Below are 21,392 nucleotides of genomic sequence, written 5' to 3' on the forward strand. Positions count from 1 at the left end.
GAGACACCATGTAACTGCTGAGGAAGAAAGAGGCCTGGGTTTCACTGGTAAGCCAAGACCATGTGGAGATACATAGAATAATATAAATAGGTTAATAATTAAGAAAGGTAGCCAATAAGAAGCCTGAGGCATTGGCCAAGTAATTTATAATTAATAGAAGCCTCTGTGTGCTTATTTGGGTCTAAATGGCTGCAGGACCAGGCAAGACAGAAACTTTCATCTTCATGCTTCATTTCTTTTTTTTTTTTTTTTTTTTTTTTTTTTTTGGTTTTACGAGACAGGGTTTCTCTGCATTGTTTTGGAGGCTGTCGGTCCAGCCCGGCCTCGAACTCACAGAGATCCACCTGCCTCTGCCTCCCGAGTGCTGGGATTAAAGGTGTGCGCCACCCACCGCCCGGCGTGCTTCATTTCTTAATATGATATCTTTTAGAGAAAGTTCCAGGGGCTGCTGTGGAGGAGGGTCTGCTCTGCAGTGTTTGGACAGAATATTCTGTAGATGTCTGTTAAGTCCATTTGATCTCTAATTCTGCTGTTTCTCTATTTTTTGGTTGGGATAAATTATTCACTAGAGAGAGTGGGTGAAGTCACCCAGTGTTACTGTGCTGAGATTAATCCATTATCTTATACTTTGTATTTAGTAGTATTTCTTGTATAAAATTAGGTTCACCCTATTCAGTGAGTATATGCTTAAAATTGTAATGCCCTCTATTTTGTTTCCTTCTTAGACACAGTTTCTCTGTGTAATCCTGACTGTCCTGGAACTCCCTCTGTATACCAGGCTGGTCTCAAACTCATAGATCTACCTGCCTCTACCTCTCAAGTGTTGGGATAAAAGGCATGCCCACCATGCCCAGCTTAATACTGTTATCTTGACGAGTTAGTTACTTCTTCTTTTCATCAATGGGAAGTGATCTGTTGACTAGTTTTGAAGTTTGTCAAGTAGTAGAATAGTAGCAGCTTGCTGAACCCTCCTCGGAGTAGATAATTAATACAGAGACTCACAAGTAGACAGTATGCAGAGTGGGAGACTTAGAAACATGTAGTCTTCAATGGGATGTCTTAATAAAAGTCATCCCCACACAGTTCAGGATCCGTGCAGAAGAGGAGGTAGAAAAGCTGAAGTTGTGGATGACTTCAGGGAGGCAGCATTTTCCAGTCACAGTGGGACTGATGTACATTATGAATTTACAGAAACTGTGGCAGCATGCACAAGACCCGCACAGAGTCCCAGCACAGAGAAGGAAGGGAAATGGGCACTGAGTCCCATCCTAGCCAAGAAGCTATTTTCAGTGGGCGGCAGTTGGAAGAGGAAAATCAGTTTCTCCAGTGGAGTGGCACTGCGTATTTCAGCTACACGCCTTGGCAAGCTCATGCTCAGGAGTGGTTGGCAGCAGGAGACTCCATGTGTTTTTCTTGTTTTGTTTGTGTGTGCTTATTTTTTGTAATTTGCTTGTTTGTTTAGGGTTTGAGCCTTTTGTCTTTGTAAGAAAAAAGAAGGCTACCATAGAAACCCTGTAAACCAGTCCTGTCTGTGTTTTTTGGGAGGCAGAAAAGAAAAGGAAGGAGAATGTTAAAGGGGAAAAATAGTGAAATACGGCAAGAACAGCAAGGTCAAGTTGGTCTGTTAACTTGACATTGGATATTAAATAAATAAGGAATAGATGTGGGGTGTAGAGATATAAGGTATGAAAACTCACTTGCTGGACTGCTGGGTTCTGGAGTCTCTCTGTTCCTTCCCCAGGTCCTAGAAGCCTGTCTCCCTTGCTGACAGCTGTCCTGTGATGGGAGGTCTGGTGGGTACTCTCCCAGCCCTCCTTTGGATGATCGGGTTAATTAATGATGCTGTTCCAGTCACAGCAGAGTCCCGCATTCTGGGCATGCCTCTGCCCTATTGCGACCTTTTCCTCTTCACTCTGGTTCTAGACACTGCATGGATCTGATTCAAAGCCACCTTTCCACAGTCTTGCAATACACAGGGTTGTCAGCTTTCAGGTGGAGTGACACTTGGTCTGTCGAGCTGCTGCTGCACAGTAGAAGCCCATGAAGTGTCTCCTTCTGCTCGGGAGGTTGTTTGTCAGCGCTGAGCATCCAATGAGGAAGGGAGAAGGTCTTTCTGGCATCTCCTGGTGATGCTGTTTCTGACCTGGGTGTGGCACTTCCTCTTCTAGTGTCTGTTTCCTGCGTTCTCAGATTGTTTCCCTAGAGTTTCTGATAGACTGTGTCTGTTTTTTAAGGTTTTCTAGGAGTCGATTTTCTCTTTGATTTCAAATAAAGCCTCAGGACTATATAGTTCCGGCATTATGTGCATATGAGCAGAGGAGACTCTGGGCATCCTGTTCTAGCCCGTTCCACCATATTCCCTTGAGACATGGCCTCTACCAAACCTGGAGCTAACCTGGGAGCCAGCATGCCCCAGTGACCTTGCCTGCTCCCCACAGCACTGGAGTTCAGGGATGCAGTGACCAGGCCCAGCTTTTTGCATGGGTGCTAGAAAGTTTGAACTCAGATCCTCATTCTTCTGTTGCAGGAGCTCTTACTCAGTGAGCCATCTTCTCAGCATGACAGTGTTATGGTTTTTGTTTTTCTTTAAGTGTATAGATTTTTAAATTTTATTTTGTCTGTATGTTATTTTGCCTGAATGTTATCTGCGTACCACATGCAAGCAGTGCCCATAGGAGCCAGTAGAGGACATCAGGTCCCCTTGAATTAGAGTTATAGCTGCTTGAGAGCCATGTGTGGGTCTTGGGAACTGAACCCTGGAGCCACCAGAAAAGCAGCTAGTGCTCTGCTAGTGTTATTTTGTTTGTTTGTTTGTTTGTTTGTTTGTTTTTGAGAGAATCCTGAAACTCACTATGTAGACCAGACTGGCCTGTAACTCACAATCTCAGTCCTGCTTCTGCCTCCTGAGTGCTGGGATTAAGGGTGTGTGCCACCACACCTAACTAACTAATGGTATGGTTTTAAAGGTTATCAATGGAGAGATGGTTCACTGGTTAAAAGCATTGGCTGTTCTTCCAGAGGACCTGGATTTGGTTCCCAGCACCCACATGACAGCTTGACCGTCTATAACTCCAGTTCCAGAGGATCTGACCTCTGGGCATAGCAGGAACACACATGGTATATAGTCATACATGCAGGCAAAACATCCATACACATAATGATGGAGTGGGGAGAAGCTTTCAGGTCCACCCAGATAGTTGTGATTTCTCCTCTGCCTTCCTGGGGTGCCACATTTCCTTGGTGCTTGAATAGTTTCCTTTAGCAATCCCTTCAGTGCTCATCTGCTAATAAGAAACCCTCTTCGTTTTTCTTCACCTGAGGGCATCTCTATGTGCAGTGTTTTGTTCTGTTTAATTTCAGTACTTTAATGTCTAGCTTTCCCAACTGTGGATCACAAGTAACCTCACTAGCAAAAGGCTTCTGAGCACAGCAGAAAGTGAACTCGAAATGAAATGCGTCTGAACCTGAGTGTTTGTGGCAGCATTCACCCCAGCAGCACAGTGCAGTTCCACTGTGCCTTTGGTTCTGAACATGCCACACATATACCTTGCACCGAGCGTTCATCCTCCCACCTAGAGCCAGGAAGTGCCGTCTCAGACAGGAGGCTCACACGCAGGACATTTGTATAGTGTAATTGCAGCATTTTTACAGCACGCACAGTTTTCTACCATTAGAAACATAATAGTTTAATTGAAGAAAAGAAAAATTCTTAATTTTTCCTACCATTATTCCCTATCTTGTAAGTATCAAATTAGTGTATTATATTTGGATTGTATTTCTTTAATTTTAAATTATTGTTTGAGTTGCATAAAATTTATTTAATAAAATTTAGCTTGGGATTGGAAGAGAATTTCCAATGATTTTGTTTTGTTTTGTTTTTTGAGACAGGGTTTCTTTTTGTAGCCCCAGCTGTCATGGAACTTGCTCTGTGGCCCAGGCTGGCCTTGAACTCACAGAAATTCACCTGCCTCTGCCTCCCAAGTGCTGGAATTAAAGTGCATGTGTATCCACCAACTGGCTCCAGCAATTTTTTAAATAACCCTAAACATACTTTAGCCATTTTGTTATATATTAGTACAAAGCCATGTCCTCTGAATCAACAGTAATAAAAATCAAGTTCTCTGTCAGCCCTGAAAACATTGAAGATTCCTTATATACTGCAGTATTAAATGTTCAGACAAGATTTAGTTTTTTATATAAAAAATAAGTACATTCATCTTATTAGCATGTACTCTTGCTTTTATTTTTAATAAGTGTATGTATATCCAAGAATTGTTTGAGAATGAATTTATGTCTTGCTATCAGTAAATCCATTGTATGTATTTATAGACCCGAGGCTGTGTAAAATCTTCTCAGGTGTACAGGGTTAGTGAGTAGAAGTGCAAGAAGGCCTGACTTACCAAGGATGTTGTTCTGCTTTTGTCACCATAGTGAAATGCTTTCAGATGCTAACCTAGAACAAAAGGGCTACTTAGCACCCAGTTTGGGGGAATGAAAGGCCCCAGTGGGCAGCCCCTGTGGCAGTCTCTGGTGAAGAGACTGGGAGATGGCATCGTAGTGTATGTGTGTGTGTGAAACGGGATGAGCCCATCATGGATGGGGATCCAGAGAGCTAGCTGCTCAGGGACCTGGTTCTCTCCTGCAATTCACACCGGAGACCTGGAGACTAGTATTCCCTTCTGAATGTGAATTGTTATAAATGGTACCACTGTTGAAATTTAAAAAGCTGGAGGGGGAGGGAGGGAGGGAGATAGGAGGTAGGCAGGGCCCTTTTAAAAGGGAACATAGTGAATGTGCACAGGTGGTGCTCTTAGTGGCTGCCGCTGAGGACATATCCTGGGCAGCCTACAGGCAGGCCAATACAGATGCTTGAATACTAACAACCACCATATAAAGGTTCCTGCACCAATGGGGACTGAGCTTTAGTGCATATGTCCTTCAGAGAAAAACTCCATCCCATCAGTTGCCCTGGCTCCCATTGCCATGTTCCTGCCGCTTTTCAGAATGTAATCATGATGCATTTGTCAATGCTTGAGTTTTCTGTGTCCTTACTGAATGCCTGTCTTTCCCAAACTTTTAGTGATTGCTTAGTAAGTGGTTTTATTTTGTTTGTTTTTTGCTCCAATCTCTTCTCTCACTTATTTCTTGGACTTTATTGCCCAGAATGTCTCTGCTTTTCTGATGGTTTATTTCAGTATTTTTCCTTTCCAATTTTGTATTGAATTTCTATTGATCAGTCATAATGTTCCTCGTTGCTTCATGTTGTGTTGCAAAATTAAAAAACAAAACAAAGCAACAACAAAACCAGCTGGGCAGTGGTGACACACACTTTTAATCCCAGCACTGAGGAGGCAGAGGCAGGCAGGGCTAGCCTGGTCTACAGAGTAGAGTTTCCCAGGACAGACTCCAAAGCCCAAAGCTACACAGAGAAACCCTATCTCAAAAAACGGGGGGGGGAGGGTGGAGAGGGCAGAGAACCTAATGCCTGGAGAGATAGCTCAGTGGTTACGATCACTTTTTGTTGCAGAGAACCCAGGTTTTATTTCCAGCACCCACATGGTGACTCAGGACCATCCGTAACTACAGCTCCAGGAACTTAATGTCCTTTACTGACCTGCAGGTACCAGACATGCATGTGGTACATAGACACACATGCAGGCACCAGATGTGCAAAACATCTAAGCATAAAAAAATTAAAAATCAGCCGGGTGTTGGTGGTGCACACCTTTAATCCCAGCACTTGGGAGGCAGAGGCAGGCGGATCTCTTTGAGTTCAAGGCCAGCCTGGTCTACAGAGCAAGTTCCAGGACAGCCTCCAAAGCAATACAGAGAAATCCTTTCTTGAAAAAAAAATCTAAAACAAATAAACCACAAAATAATAATGCCATATGATCTATTGTCCATACCCAGATTTCCTCAAATATCTCCAAAATCACATGTCCCCCAAATATCCTTCATGGCTCTCTCTTTGATTTTTATTTATTAATTTTATTATTTGCATGCATATGCATGATATGGGGATGTCACAGCATGATATGGAGGTTGGAGAGTAACTTTGTAGAGTTCTTTTCTTCCACTGTGTGGGTTCTGGGGCTCAACTCAGGTTGCCAGGAAGTACCTTAATCCCCTGAGCCATCCTGCTGATCCTAGCCTTTCTTTTCTTTTTCTCCCCCTTCTCCAGTTTTGAGGCAAGGTATTTCAGTAGCCCTGTCTGTCTAGCCTGGGATTCTGAGTAGACCAGGCTGACCTCATACTCACAGAGACCCACCTGCTTCTGCCTCCTACATGATGGGAATAAAGGAGTGTGCCATCGTGCCTGCCTCGTCCTCTCTGCTTTGATCCAGTATCCAGTCTCTGTCTGTCTGTCTGTCTGTCTGTCTGTCTGTCTGTCTGTCTGTCTGTCTGTCTGTCTCTGTCAGTGTCTCAGACAGGGTTTCTCTCTGTGTGTAGCCCTGACTGGCCTGGAACTCACTTTGTAAACCAGGCTGTCTTTGAACTCAGAGACCTTCTGCCTCTGCCTCCTGAGAGACTGCTTTTGATATCTCTTCAGTTTACTTTACTATAGAAGACTCACTGCCTTTTGCTTCTGTAGTTTCTCTTGACCTTGGCCAATTTCACAAGCCTAAGCTAATTTTCTTGTGTAGCCTCCCATGTCTGGATGTGTCTGTTTCCTCATGGCCAGGTTCATGTTTGAACATTATCAGCATGGATTCATGCAGATGGTGTCATGACATCACATATCATCAGGAGATAAGCAATGCCTGTTGTTTATCATTGGCGCTGGCTTCTATCATTTGGGGAAGGCGATGACAGCTAGATGTCTCCATTGTAAAGGTACCCTTTCCTTTTGTGATTAGTAACCACAAAAGAGTACCATGGAAACCTATTTCCCAGCCACCTTTTACCAGATTGGATCTTTTTCAGATCTGATTTGGGATATATCCCCGCCACCCCAGTTTGCTTTTCTGTTGCTGTGATAAAAAACACCAGGACCAAAAGCAACTGGGGGAGGAAAGTTTGTTTGGCTTAGTTGTCCTGATCACAGACTGTCCTTGAGGGAATTCCGGGCAGACACTCAAGCGGAGGCAGGACCTTGGAGGCAGGAACTCAAGAGATCATGGAGGAACACTGCTTACTGGTTTATCCTCCTTGGTTTGCTCAACTTGTTTTTGTTTTTGTTTTTTGTTTGCATCCCAGGACCACCTGTACAGGCATGCATGGTACCACCTCCAGTGGACTGAACCCTCCTACATCAGTCAGTTAATCAGGAAAATGCCCCCCACATGCTTGCCTACAGACCAGTGTGATGGAGACATTTTCTCAGTTGAGGTTTCCTTTTCACGGATGACTCTAGCCTGTGTAAAGTTGGCATAAAATTAGCAGCACAGTAGAGTCCCAGAGAGGGAACCTCTCCATGAGAGTGACCCTGAGGCCTCTAGACAAGGCTGCTGTGATTTGCCCGGGGGTGCACTCCTGTCATTCACTGTGTGGGGGCTTTCGGCACTTACAGCATTTATAGGGAAGGTCATCCATTTCCCAAATTTCCAGGTTGTCTCTCCTGTAAGTTTTAAAATAATCTCTCTCACTTTGACATCTTGAAGAACAGGCAGAACCAAAGTGTGTTCTGCATTGTTTCTGATCTTCTGCCCTCTTACTCTTGGAGAAGAGACAAGGGGTACAGCCTCGGCACCACACAGCAGCACTGTGCGTGGACCATACACAAGGGCTGTGGCCTCCACACAGGGCGGCCAGGGGCCAGGAGAGATAGGATAATACAATTATTCTCAATTAGATTAATAGAGAATAATTGGGTGTCATAAATCAAGTAATCATAGGATATTGTCATAGGAAAAAAATGTAGGTAGAATTAATTAGTTTTCAAATAAAGCATTTATTTTAATTGCCTGAAATGATGGAGCCCTTAATTGTTGGTGCATCATTTTGGCCTGAGCTTTTCGACTGTTGTAACAGCGTGACGTGACGGGTTTGTTCCCTGCATTTCTGGGGAGACAATAGAGGAGACCTTGATTGCATCACCTCACAATGAGCCTTTTGCTGTGAGGTTCTGGAAACTCCCACCATGCCGCAGGCAGGTGGCAAGTGTGGGCCGAGCTTCAGCTGGCGCTGCCCAGGGTCATGTGTGTGAGAACTCGTATACATGTATGTGCATGAGTGTGCATGTGAGCACAAGTATACACATGCGTTTTGCTCTGTGCGTGAGAGTCTGTATGCCCTTGTGTGTGGAATGCATCTGAAGGGGGTGTATCTGTGTGGGTGGGTGTTTATGTATGCATGTATAAATGTGAGCATCTGTGTGTCTGTGTGTATGCACATGACTACAGTATATGTGGTATCTGTACTGCAGATACTTCATTGCGGGGGCCCGTGTGGCAGGATGCCCCTATCTTGACTTAGAGCTTTCCTGCTGGGTGAACATGCTGTAAGAGATTAAGTTCTTGGCAGTGGTGGAGCTAGGGCCTGTGGGCTTGTATCTGGCAAGAACACAGCTGTGATTTGGAGGGCCTCAGTGCCCTCTGAACCTGTCCTTTGAGCCACCTGCTTGAGGCAGTTCTTCTAGCATTTTTTATCTTTTCAGGGACATGTATCTGTGATCAGTGTCTGCAGAAGTCACACCTCACATTTGCACAGAGTTAGCTTTTAGCAAATGATGATAGTTAAAGCTCCTTCCCTAACCCCATCCCCCAAAAAACAACCCAGAAAAGAGGGAATTTGGCAGTTTGTACATGTATTCCTGGTAACCTTATTTTCTTTGAAAGCCCTTGAGGGAATCAGAGTCCAAGGGTAGAATTAGCCCAAAAAGGGCTTGACCCAGAACTAGATATGTGTCTGATCTCATGCCTCTGGCATGGGTACGGACCTCACTGGCCTTGCTTGGCACAGCCCCGATCCTATCCCCATCCTCCATAGATCCTGGTGGTCCCCTGGGAGCCTGGCTCTGGCTGCTGTATACATATCTTTTACTGTGGTATTGCTTAGAGTCCATACCTGCATTTCCTGTAACAAAGAGGAAAAGAAGAAGGCATAGGATAGTGTGGCAGTATGACTCTGGAGCATGCTGGTAGAAGATATACTTGATGGGGTTGCCCTGGGGAGGCTGCTTGTTAGAGAAGCCTTTGCCTCTCTGGTCTCTCTACTGCTCATAGCTGCGTGTGGCCTCAGCCTGTAGTCCCTCTCCCCACATTCCGCACCAGCCTTAAAGCCACTCTGGAAGAATCCGCGCAGCTCTGGTCTCCATTCTTTTCCTAGTCATGTTCTTTTGATGACAGAGCTGCCTTTCCCTGCTGTGCGGGCTGCATGTGAGTAGAGTCTCTTAGAGAGTCTGAAACAACCGTGCAGTCCCTTGCTGTCTGCCTCTGACCTTTTCTCCTGTACCTTCATCCTGGCCTGTAGCTTTGTGGTTACCCCTGCCTGTGAAGAGCAGCCAGCCGAGGGACTGGGGTGGCGTGAGGAGGTAGACTGCAGACAGTGTGTGGTCTGGGGCACTGGAAATTTCTCCTTTGCAAGGTAGACCCTAGCAGGTCTTAAATACAAGTCCTGTGCTTTGAGGAGTGGTCTGTCTGCCAGGGCAGCAGTTCCGTGGGTGTGGCCAGATGACTTGGTCCTGCCCCTTCCCGTGTACCCTCCCTGGCTGCTCTGCCCCTTGGTGGCACATGCCTTGAGAGAATTTCAGGCCCATTCCCAGGAATCTGGGGCAGTTCCCTCAATCATTTCCTGTTCTCAGTTTCTCAGATATAGAGTATGCTGTTCACAAAGTGGTTATGATTAGAAGTTTTGGCCTGGCGATGGTGGTGCCCACCTTTAATCCTAGCACTCAGGAGTCAGAGGCAGGCGGATCTATGAGTTCAAGGCCAGTCTGGTCTATAGAGAGAGTTTCAGAGCAGCCAGGGCTACTGAGAGAAACCCTGTCTCAAAAACAAACAAACAAAAATAATTAGAAGTTTCGGTGGTTCAGGCCAGGATCCAATAGGGCGGTTTAGCACTCTCAGGACCCTACACAGCTCTCATTCGTAAGCACATGTCTGCTGAGCAGGTGCTGGCACTGGGTACAGGGCAGGGGCAGCACAGTCCAGACTCCCTGAGCTAGCAATGGGGCAGGAATCGTCATCCAGGCATGCCATTACTCTCCTTTAGGGAGGAAAGCGAAGGGGCTCCAGCGTGGAGGGCTCTCAAGGGAGGTACAGGAAGGAAGCCTGCTGGATGTCAGGGTGAGTGCTGTGAGCATGTATGCAGGGTCACTGTGGGCGGAGGCAGTCCTGAATACCTGACTCATGGACTGCCATAGGGACTGGGATGTGGGCTCTTGTGAGAAAAAAGATTAGGCTAACTCTGAAAAGTGTGACAAGTCGGGGATTATAGCAGGGGGCAGGTGGAAGTGTAACAAGTCTTTCTCTGTCCTGCCAGCTCCCAAATAATGATATGGAGGTTCTTATTAGTTATGAAATCTCAGCCTATAGCTTAGGCTTGTTCCTAACTAGCTCTCATTACTTAAATTAACTCATTTATATTAATCTATGTTCTGCCACACGCCTTGTGGCTATTACCTCTCCTCCTGCACATCCTGCTTCCTCTGCCTTTCTTCTTCCCAGAGCCCTCTCTGTCCTGCCTAGCTATTGACCATTCAGCTCTTTATTATACCAATCACAGCAACACATCTTCACACGGGGTACAAATATTCTGCAATGTGGGGGTGCATGGAAAATAGATAAGAGGACACATCAGGTGTTTGGGGATCCAGGCTGAAGGCAGGCCAGGGTAAGCAGATGTCACTTGATGGGTAGTGAAGACTGAGGGCCTGATCATTTGGGTATGGGGTGGTATTAAACTGACATAGAGTTTTTGCTAAAAGTGTTCACAATGGCACAAGAAGATTGAATCAAGTTTGGCCAAGCAAAGGCTCCTTTTCTGTGGTGCCAGAAATAGAGCACAGGTCCTTGAGCTTGGTAGGCAAGTGCTCTACTGTAGAGGCTGCAAGACCTCTATACAGGGTTCCTAGGTTGTGCTTGCCAAGGAGGGAATACCAGAGCTGATAGGTAAGATGGGGATACAGGGAGGGAATACCAGAGCTGATAGGTAAGATGGGGATACAGGGAGGGAATACCAGAGCTGATAGGTAAGATGGGGATACAGGGAGGGGGAGGGCTGGAGGTGCCCAGCAGGAACAGTGGCAGGCTGGCAGTTGGGGTAAGTTGGGCCCATGCCAGGAGCTGGCTGTTGTACAGTCACAGAGCCTGTCTGCATGATGGAGAGCAACATCCTTTTCCCAGAGGGGGCAGAAGTTGGATGCCAAGCCAACCGCTTTCTAGATGCCTCCTTCCAGCTGCTTTCTGAAGAGATGTAGAGCTCTCTGTCACTCTCATGTCCTCCCTTGCACCCCAGGACTGCATCTACCACATGGCAGCTCTGTTCCCGCCACCGCCTGGTCCCAGGTTTGTCCTCCGAGGCACTCAGTCACCTGTGAACACGCTGCATTTCTGCCCAGCATCCCAAGCTCTGGAGAGCCCCCTCCTTTTCTCAGGGTGAGTAGCAGCTGCCCCACCCCAAGCCCAGGGTGGTGTCCAGCACTGGGCTTCACAGAGCGTGGCGCTCATCTAAACTGGCAGAAGGCACTGTGCTTGCCACACTTTTAGAAACCCTGTGCTTTCTGGAACTCCTTGGAGGAGCAGTGAGTCATGCTGCTGTGTCACACCACTGAGCGCTGAGAAAGTAGTACCCCAGCCCTCTGGTCACCTTTGATCACCTCCAGTTCAGAGTCAGCTCCTCCAGCTGAAGTTTCTAGCGCCTTCCACTGGCTGTGTGTGGTGTTGACCTGGAGCAAGTTCAAGATGTCTACTGACTGCAACCCTGTCCCTGCCTGTGCCTGACTCCACAGCTCTCAGAGTGGCCTGGTGCACATCTGGAGCCTGCAAACCAGAAGAACAGTTGCTGCCCTGAATGGCCACAGGGGCCAGGGTGTAACCTGGCTGAAGACACTGCCCCAAGGGCACCAGCTCCTCAGGTGCGTCACAGCAGCACAAGGGAGCACCAGGTCCCCGGGGACCTATGCTGGGAACTCTTTGACAGACCCCTGTGACTACCTTTAGGCAGAGCAGAATAGCAAAATTTCAGATGGGACCACCTTCTTCCCTGGGGCTCTCCTGAGACAGGTCTGGGAGGTGCCGTCCAGCCCAGAAAGCAGCTGAAAAAAGGCTCTGGGCTACAGCTGAGAGACGGCAGCAGTAACTGCGCCATGTGCTAAAGGGACGGGGCTGAATAAAGCAGGGCCCAGGCTCAAAAGAGCTGAAAGCTCAGCCTCAGGAGGCCCTGCTCGCCCAGGACCCAGACACTTGGGTGACCTTGGTCAGAGCGCTAGGACCAAACCAACTGGCTTGAAAGGCATGAAGGGTAGCCTGGGGCTGGCACTTATATAAACACCCTATCTCCCGGCCAGGTGGTGATGCTGCAGCCCCTCCTACAGTCCCGACTGGGAGTCACGAGGCCTGTAGTGGGGGCTGCAGGTGTGGAATGCGCAGGTGCATTTGCCCTGCACTGGAGATCACAGCCCACCAAGGCTGCCTGGCCTCAGCTGTGTTTGAGTCCAGATTTCTTCAAGAGGCCCTAGAAGGGTGTGCTTTCTTATCTCTCAGGGCTAGAGGATCCCCGGCCCTGATTGCACCTGGGCCACAAGAGCTGCCCCAGCTAGTATTTCTTTACCTTCGTCATTAGGAAGCCACTTATTTCCAGGCTAGTGCAGAAGTACATAGACCCTTGTAGCAGCTGAGTAACCACTGCCAGTCAAGGACAGCGCTGCAGCACCGCCCGCTGTGCAGTCGGCCACAGCCCAGGACTGCTAAACTGTCTTAAGACGGTATATCTTGAAAATGAGCACAATGGTTTTTCTTACAGACTACCAGGTATTTAAGGGACACCTGTGGTCCCAGTGCTGTGAGTTTGGGGCCAGTTTGGGATACCATTGATTTCTGCCCATTTTCTACTAGACTGACTACATTTTTCTTATTGATATGTGAAGTCCTTTTTATATTTTATATAGCATCATTATTCTATACAGACTATCTCTGCACCAGGATGACATATATTTGTACTCTGCTAGGTATGTCTTCATGTTAATGGAGTCACATTGGCTAGGCCTTCCCCATGTGGTCAGACTCCTGGATCTTATGGACATGAACATCCTTAGCCTCTCTCCAGAGCTCACTGCTGCTTCTTTTAGATCCACAGTTCCTCTGGAATGTGCTGCTGATGTAGGGCAAAGCCCACCATCCTGCCATTCTTTCTGTTTCTCCCTCCAGATTCAGCTCTGTTGACAGACAGGAAGGAGATGCGAGGAGCTGCATGTGGGTTCCGGGATCAGTTCCCTGTCCTCATTTCCTGTGATCTCAGTGCCTTTCAAATACACTGTAGAATGCCCTAGGTTCAGGACAAGACTGAGGCCCTGGGTTTGGGGAGGAAGCCCAATGTGGTGACTGCCAACCTTGTGATGGAGGCGCCCGAATCCCTGTGTCTCCTTGACCTTGGTCACAAAGGTGGGGGGGTGTCTGCTGGGCCCACTATTAGCAGCCAGGAAATTGAATTTCTCTCATCTGAAATCTGAAAGCTTGTTTCTTGCTTTTTGAGACAGGGTCTCACTATGTAGTTCTCGCTAACCTGGAATGCCTTACATTGTAGACCAGGCTGGACCTGATCTCACAGGCGTGCACCACTCCCTGCAAAAAAGTCTGAATGTTTTAGAGTGTCGCGTCAGCTGTCATAAAGTTTCAGATTTCAGAGCTTTTCATATTTCCTGTCTTCAAAATAGGGAGGTTTAACTGGTATTCCAAACGCATGTTTTAGAGAAGAGATCCTCCCTCATGTTGGGTCTGATGGCCCTTAACAAAACAAATGGAATAAAAGACTACATTAACAGTGAGCCTTTAAAAAAAAATGGGGACCCAGGGCTTTTATCCCAGTATTTAGGAGTCAGAAGCCCAAGGATCTCTCTGAGCTTCAGGACAGCCAGGAACTATGTAGAGACCCTGTCTCCAAACACACACATGCATGCACACGTTTGCTCCCCTGACCCGTAGTATTTCTTAGGTTCCTGAGAAGCAGGTCATAGAAGGGCAGGGGGCTGGAGTCCAAGGCATACAGGCCTGTTAAAGCCATCACAGGCCCTAGAAAATTCTGGGGACAGTTTGAGCCTGTGCCATACCTGGTTTTCCTGCTGCTGCTAGCTTCCTGCAGTGGCCTCTGCCTGAAGTAGTCCTGTCTTGTGTATTCTCTTGGGACTGTTTCCTTTATACCGCCTCACTCCTGTTGGTAGAATACGACTTTAATCAGAACTGAAGCACCTGTGAGGAGAGCTGTCCCTGCTTCCTTTTTCTTAAAGGGCTCATTGCCTGTAGCATCTTGTGTCTCATTTGTTTTGTTAATACTTCCTTACTTCCCACACTGTGAGATACTTGAACCCCATCTTGGTTTTCCCTTATTTTAGCCCTAGAATCAAGATCTCTCCAGAAACCTGGATGTTGTGACTAGAAAAGTAGTGGGTTTAAGTCCTGACCTGTCCATGAGGGGCACAGGGGGACAGAGACTTGGATCTGCATTGCCCATGCTGTCACATTCATCCATGTTCAGCTGTGTGTCCTATCTGCGTGGGTCTGACCACACACATGCTCATGCTGGCCTGAAGGCTCTGATGGGACCTGCAGCTCTTTGGATAGGACCCACACCCCTGCATCCTCTGCTAGAGAGGGCAGAACACGGGCCTGAAGGATCCAGGCCTGCTCAAGGGCACTGTTTTTACAGTTATGTGAATCTTTAAGCCTACAGGCTTCAGTCAGCACTTCAGGTCAGCTTTCATCTGTGTTTCCTGAACCAGTGCACTGTCATTCACATAGTCACATGCAGTCCTTCACAGGCTCCTGGCTCTTGCTCAGCCAGCAGGGGCTGTTTTCATTGGGCACAATGACAGTCACACTGTCTGTGGGTCTGTGGGTTTGGCACAGCACCGCCATATATCCATATCCCCAAGGCCACATGAAGCAGCCTGTCATCCCACAAAGCCTAGAGCTACCCACTGTGGTCAGTTCTCTTGGTTCTCCGTCCCTGTGCCCATTCCTTTTTTTTTCTAGAATGTCACAGGACTATAGTTAAATGATGCAGAACCTTCAGGTCTGGCTTCTTTCACTTAGCAAACTGTGGCTCAACTTCCTTCCAGCTGCTGCATGTGTCCGCAGTCGGCGCCATCCCTTGCTGAGTGGCACTCTGTGGCACAGCATACTTGGCCATTCTTTTGTTGTAGAGCAGCTGGATTGTTTCCTTGTGGTGATGCCTAGAACATCATGCTTGCATGTCATTCTGAGTGGAAGAGACCCGAGTGAGACGTCTGAGTCCTTAAAGGCACTTTACAGAACAGAAAGGGTGAAGGTATACTTCAGTGGCACTGGAATGGCAGGAGGCTGGTCATAGGTGCATGCCTCAGTGTCCGCATTCTCAGTCTACTGAGTATCCTGGCTTCAGAGCCGTAGATGCCAACTCAGCTGTGAGCACTGCGGGAGAAGCCCACTTCACCTGAGGCCTCTAGCCTGGATGGTGCAAAGCTTCCTGGACACCTTCTGGAAACATGGCTACTTTCAGCATTGAAGGGCTATAGATCAGATGCTGGTCCAAGTGGGTGCATAATGCTTACAGTGTCTCACAGACCCCTCCCCTTGCTTCATCAGCCAGGGCCGTGACCTGCGGCTGTGCCTGTGGGACTTGGCAGAGGGCAGGAACACCATCATGGACACAGTTCAGTTGGACAGTGTGGGCTTCTGCAAGAGCTCTGTCCTGGCCAGGGAGCAGCTGTGTTGGATGCTTGCTGTTCCTGGGAAGGGCAGTGATGAGGTAAGGACCAGCTCTCTGGAGCTCCCTTCCATGCACTAATGACATTGGGTTTGCCTTAAGCAGGCACACTTGTCCTCCCTCAGTAAGGAGGACCCAGTGCTGCCACAGGACTGTCAGCTGCAGTTCTGCAACTTGCCTGCTTCACTGCAGCTCCAGCAGTCTTCGGCTGATGCACAGCCTGGTCCTCCGTGAGCTTGTATTTGTCCAGGGCAATGGTGAGAATCAGGAAGGCCTCAGACAGACCTTGGTACTCAGCATCATGGTGTTCCAGGAGAAGGGCCACTCAGGGCTGTGTACACACATACAGACAAACATACCTGCCTGTTCACGTATTCATGTACATACACGTATGTATACAGAGAGGAACCTCTAGAAACTGGGGCCTTGGTGCACTGTTAGCCTGTTAGAAGAGGCAACAGAGACTCCAATACAGTGACACAGTGAAGAGAACTGAAGCCACAGGGGACTTCACAAACGGGTGGAGCTACACCACAGTGAAAACACAGGCTCTGGAGGCTGAATGAGGATGGGAGTGGCCACAAGCTTGGGGAAGGGGATACAGAGTCAGAATGAGAGCAAGTCGAGGTAAGAAGAGGTCAGAGGGACTCCTGGGTACCCAAGCCTTCTGTGAAACACTGTTCCACAAACTCTGGCAAAAAGAAAAGGAACAGGATAAAAGACATCTGAAAACTGCATCCCAGCAGCTATGAGACCAGAGCAACAGGAGATGGATCCACGCAGCAACACCAGGACCCTCTGCTTTCTGTAAGAGTAAACTAACCCTGTCTCGGGGCTTCTTCCTATAGAATCGCCATCACCCTGTATGTAGAGCTATGGGTACAAGGCATGGCCAGTGATGAGCAACCAAAAGGCCAGGGCTATGCTTCAACCCAAATGTAAAGGGCAGAGAAGCTGCACTCCATACTTGTACATTCTGGGAAGGGTGGTATGTTAGGAGACAAAAGTCACAGATACAAAACCTGCACTGTCCACTGGCCATGGCAGGGACTGTTCCTACCCCTGAGCGCCCAGGAAGACCCCAGTGTGGCAGCAGGGAGAGGCTGGATAGTAAAGGAGCCTCAGATAGGAGCTACTGGTGAACCCGTGACCGTCTAGAGCCCAATGTGGCATGTATTGAGAGTATAGAAAGCACAGCATCCATCCTGTATCAGGAGAACAGGATCTCAGGGTCAGACCTGGGGCAGCTACCTTGTCTAGCCTGCTTCTCCAGGCCTCTGGGAGCCAAAAGAGCAGTGCCTAGCCTCCCTGAGCAGAGCCTCCTACAGACACTGGATCTTTCCATCTGGCATCTATGCCAGCCTTTGTTTCCAGAAGGAAAAATGCTAGGTTTGGGCAAGCGTGGCCACCCAGACGGCCGTGAGGGGTGGGAGCATGCTCCCGGGCATTGTTTGGGCCTAAGCCAGCTATGCTTTTCCAGGGCCCAGGCAGATTCCAGGCAGACTGGAAAACAACCATTTGCCCAAGGTGTGCTGGCAGCTTATGAAAATACAACGTCCGACTGTTGAGTTGACTTAGTGGGTAAAGATGCTTGTTGCCTAACCCTACAACCTGAGTTCAATTTCCAGACCCTGTATGATGAGAGAACTGTGTCACAAAAGTTGTGTGCGTGTGCACACATGCACGCACACACACACACACGTGCACAGGCACACACATAGAAATGAATAAATAAATGTGATAAAAATTGTTTTGAAAATACAGTGCCATCTACAATGAGAGCTAGGGCCAGGAAGCTGTGGCCTCCACATAGGAAGATGAAACTGATGAACGGCCTGAGAGTAGCTGAGCTCTCTTAACCCTCAGAGTGGCGTCTTGTGGGTCTGTGGCTTGGGGTGACCTGGTGCTGCCTGGCCCGCTGTACAGTAGGAAGCAACTCCCCCACCCCTCACATTAATAAAACTTTTAACAGGTTTTTGGCAAACTGGCAAGAAAAGTGTATGTAGCTCCTAATTGGTGATTTAAATGCAATCATGAACAAATAAATGCCTGTTACTATCTCATTATTTATGAACTAGATCAGCTTGGAGACAAAATGACTTTTCTTGGGCAGGAGCCAAGCCTAAGCCAGTGCACAGGCCTGATCTGCCAGCACCAGCAGGAGCTGCCTACTCAGTGCTGCTGGCTGTGGAGGACTGTGGGCCTGAGAAGACAGGACTGTGGATAGGAGCCCCTCCCCTTTCTGCCTTCTGTCCTGGAGCAACTCTACTGCATACTTGCTGGCCACTGCCACACTGTTCATCTCTACTCCCCTGCAGCAGGCCTGCCTCCTACATCTTATCCTCTATCCTGGCTTCCCCCATACAGACTGCCTTCCCATGTTGTTGGCACCCCTTCCTTTGGCGGACTCTGCTTCCTCTGCCCTTGTTGATAGGTTGTCTTGAATAGTCAACAACCCTTGGAACCCTCTGGTCACTGGTACTGCCTCACAGTAATCTTCCTGCCTCCTTGGAACTGTGTCTTTAGGCACTCTCCTGCTTACCTGTCCTTGGAGCTGTGACAACCACCCTGATGCCTTGCTCTCCAACATCACCAAGGGTCTAGACTCTCCCTACCACCTCCCACAGACAGCCAAGGGTTCCTCAGACGTCAGTCTGTCTCCTAAAGGCCCAAGCAAGTTTCCTTCCCGCTGTAGAGGCAGGGGCTATAAGACTCTCCGGCAACAGGTGAGACAGAGAGCTATGAGCCGATCCTCGTGCTTAACTTGGCCATTAGAAGTCCAGTCACTATGGAGATTCTGGTGAGGTTACCCTGCTAGAGAGCACCCTGGCCCCCATTTATCAGAAGTGGGTACACAACAGGACTCTTAACTGAAGGACTAGGCTGTGTGCTTGGCATTTTGCACTGCCTGGAAGCTGCCCTAGGCCCAGCCCCATAGGCTCAGATGACTGATATAGAATCATCTCTGTGGCTATGACAGATAAGGTTCCATGTGGCATGGGTTGGTAAGGACAACATAGCTGTTACTTGCCCGGGCTTTGGCCATACTGGGTATATGCTGTCCAGTTAACACCTCCATCCCTTTGGAGCTCTGATGCCTTGTGTGCAGACCAGGCCACTCCAAGCAGGTTTGTATTCGTGCTCTTGCTGGTACCTAGAGAAGCTCTAGAATTCCAGAATCCACTCAGCTCACATGATACCAGAAGGTACACATAGGCACCACAGTGCAGTAGAACCCCAGGCAGATAAAATTCATAGGAAACATCTGGTTTGTGCTAGACTGCAGCATGTCATGTGGGGCCCTTCTGTTCTCATGAGCTCACAAGAAAGGTGTCACATCCCTCCAAAATGAATGAGGGTACCAGGTTATCACCTTAGATACAGGATGTCTGGGAAACCAATCCAGTCTGGTCCTTGTGGATGGTGCTGGTCAGCATATAAGCAGTCTACTTGGATTTGTATACCACACGGGAAGCTGGGCCATGTGAGTCACAAGGCCCAGCCCAGCCCAGGCCCAGAACAATCTGGCATTTAGGTAGTCTGGGTTGGTAACTCGGGTGCTTCTGTACTGGGAAACCAGGACTCTGTGGAGCTAGCCTTAGCTCTGCAACATGCTGAATCCCTAGGTGGGTATTGGATGGGTCTCAGGCCTTCTGCATAAGATTTTGCGTCATTTTGTATGCCTGAGATTGTTCAAAGAGAGCCCTTGGAAATCCTGAGGCAAGAGAAACAAGCCAAGGAGGGAGAATGGCCAGAGTAGGTAGGACCAAGTGAGCCGGGCTTGCTTTGCCCAAATGACAAACTGGGACAAGGCGTGCCATAGCTGCTTGCTAACGAAGGGCTGGTCATTCAGGAATGATGTGAGCATTTGTTTTGCAAGGACCCCAGGAGCGTCTAAGCCCTTTAGCCTGTGCAAACTAATTAGGAGGCTCTGCTCTCAGGTCCCTACAGGGAGAGGAGCAGACAGAAACTCGCAGCAGCCTTGGCTAATCTCCTTAACCGTCTCTTGTTTGCATAGCATAGACTCGGCTTGGCATCAGCCCAAATCAGCTTGTTTTCTCACTGTCAGGTTCAGATTCTGGAGATGCCATCCAAGACGTCAGTGTGTACCCTGAAGCCGGAGGCAGATGCCAAGGCAGGCATGCCCATGTGCCTGGGGCTGTGGCAGGTAAGGCAGCGTGCGCCAGCCACACCCGACAGCCCTGAGTCATGCCCCACTCAGGGTTGGATTTGTCATCAAATCTATGAGCACTCTTCTTTAGAGGACATGGACCTGCTGTCCTCTGAGGCCCAGCATTGGCTGGACAGCAGCTGCTCCTAGGCTGCTGCTGGTACTTGGAAGGAAACCCAACAGAAACCGGTCCCCACCCTCCACAGATGCCAAATGAGGCTGCGAGGAGGGGACAGTTAGGTCAGCTGTGGGGCTTGCTCCTAGAAGAACACATGCCCTTTTCCTCTGCACCTTGGTCCTTGTCTCTGCTGTGACTTAGGGAAAAGCTGACTCATGTCAGCAAGCCTGCATGGACCCCCTGTTCTGGGCATTCATTTTTGCCACTTCCCAGCCATTCCAGGAAATCTAACCTGTAGCCATTTCCTTTGTTCTTGATAGTTGTTTCTGTTGGAGGGTCAGGAGCCATCTCCTGGGGCTGCTGCAAAAACGAGGATCCAGGTAGTCATCACAGCCTAAGGTCTAGAGTCCCCACACACATAAACAGGCCCAGAGCTTCCCAAGGTGAAGCCTCTGCCTGGCCACATCCAGGTCAGCATCTTTCCCTCCTGGGTCACTTCTATTTACTGTATCATCGAAAAGAATCCTGGAAGCCTGAGAGTCTTAACCAGTACAGGCGCCACAATGTCACGGGGCAGTGCCCATGTTGGGGGGGGTTGTAACTCCTTGGCCAGCTTCCTAGTTCTCATTGGTGATTTCTGCCTTGTGGCTTGGTGAGATGGGCTTGTTCTGTTTTGAATCGCCTGCATGGCCCACAAGAAGCTTGGGAGGGCACCTCCGTGCCTGCCCTAGGACTCTGTATGGATGGAAGACAGAAGGATGTCTGACCTGCTTTCAGTTGGCATTCCTTGCAGTTTCCTTTTTTATTTTTTATCTTACATGTATGAGTATTTTGGCCAAATGAATGTGTATGCAGCACTTGCACATCTGGTGCCTGTGGAAGTCAAGAGATAGCTTCTGATTCCCTGGGACTGGAATTACAGACTGTTGTGAGCTGCTGTGTAGGTGCTGGGAATCAAACCTGGGTCCTCTGTAAGAGTAACCAGAACTCTTAGCCACAGTGCCATCTCTCCAGCCCCTTGCAGTTTCTTAACTGAGAAGGTTGAGTTAGATCTGAAGTCTTTTGTAAGCTGATCTAATGTTCAGCCTTTGCTGTGCAGCTTTCTAGAGAAATGCCTTCGGGGAGTCAAGGCTCCCGAGAGCCTCGCTGACAGCTCCTGGGCCCTCGAGTCTGCAGCCTGACTCAGAGGCAGAGCCTCATTCTTGGCCTCAGTGTGTCCAGATGGGGCTTCTCAAGTTTCTGGGCACTTCAGGGAAAATAAAT

General features: G+C 48.5%; 1 protein-coding gene across 2 annotated transcripts in view; it reads left to right on the top strand.

Annotated features, from left to right (window-relative positions):
• Gnb1l (G protein subunit beta 1 like) overlaps positions 1-21,392 on the top strand; it is a 68,981-nt gene that overhangs the window by 32,014 nt on the left and 15,575 nt on the right. For both annotated transcript variants that reach the window (XM_005077509.4, XM_021231470.2), the window contains 4 exons: positions 11,398-11,537; positions 11,891-12,016; positions 15,720-15,882; positions 19,910-20,008. In XM_005077509.4, the coding sequence (XP_005077566.1) occupies positions 11,413-11,537; positions 11,891-12,016; positions 15,720-15,882; positions 19,910-20,008 (513 nt within the window). In that variant the 5' untranslated portion in view covers positions 11,398-11,412. The remainder of the gene's footprint in view (positions 1-11,397; positions 11,538-11,890; positions 12,017-15,719; positions 15,883-19,909; positions 20,009-21,392) is intronic.

Source organism: Mesocricetus auratus, unplaced genomic scaffold, assembly GCF_017639785.1.
Source record: "Mesocricetus auratus isolate SY011 unplaced genomic scaffold, BCM_Maur_2.0 Super-Scaffold_100008, whole genome shotgun sequence".
Lineage (NCBI taxonomy): Eukaryota > Metazoa > Chordata > Mammalia > Rodentia > Cricetidae > Mesocricetus > Mesocricetus auratus.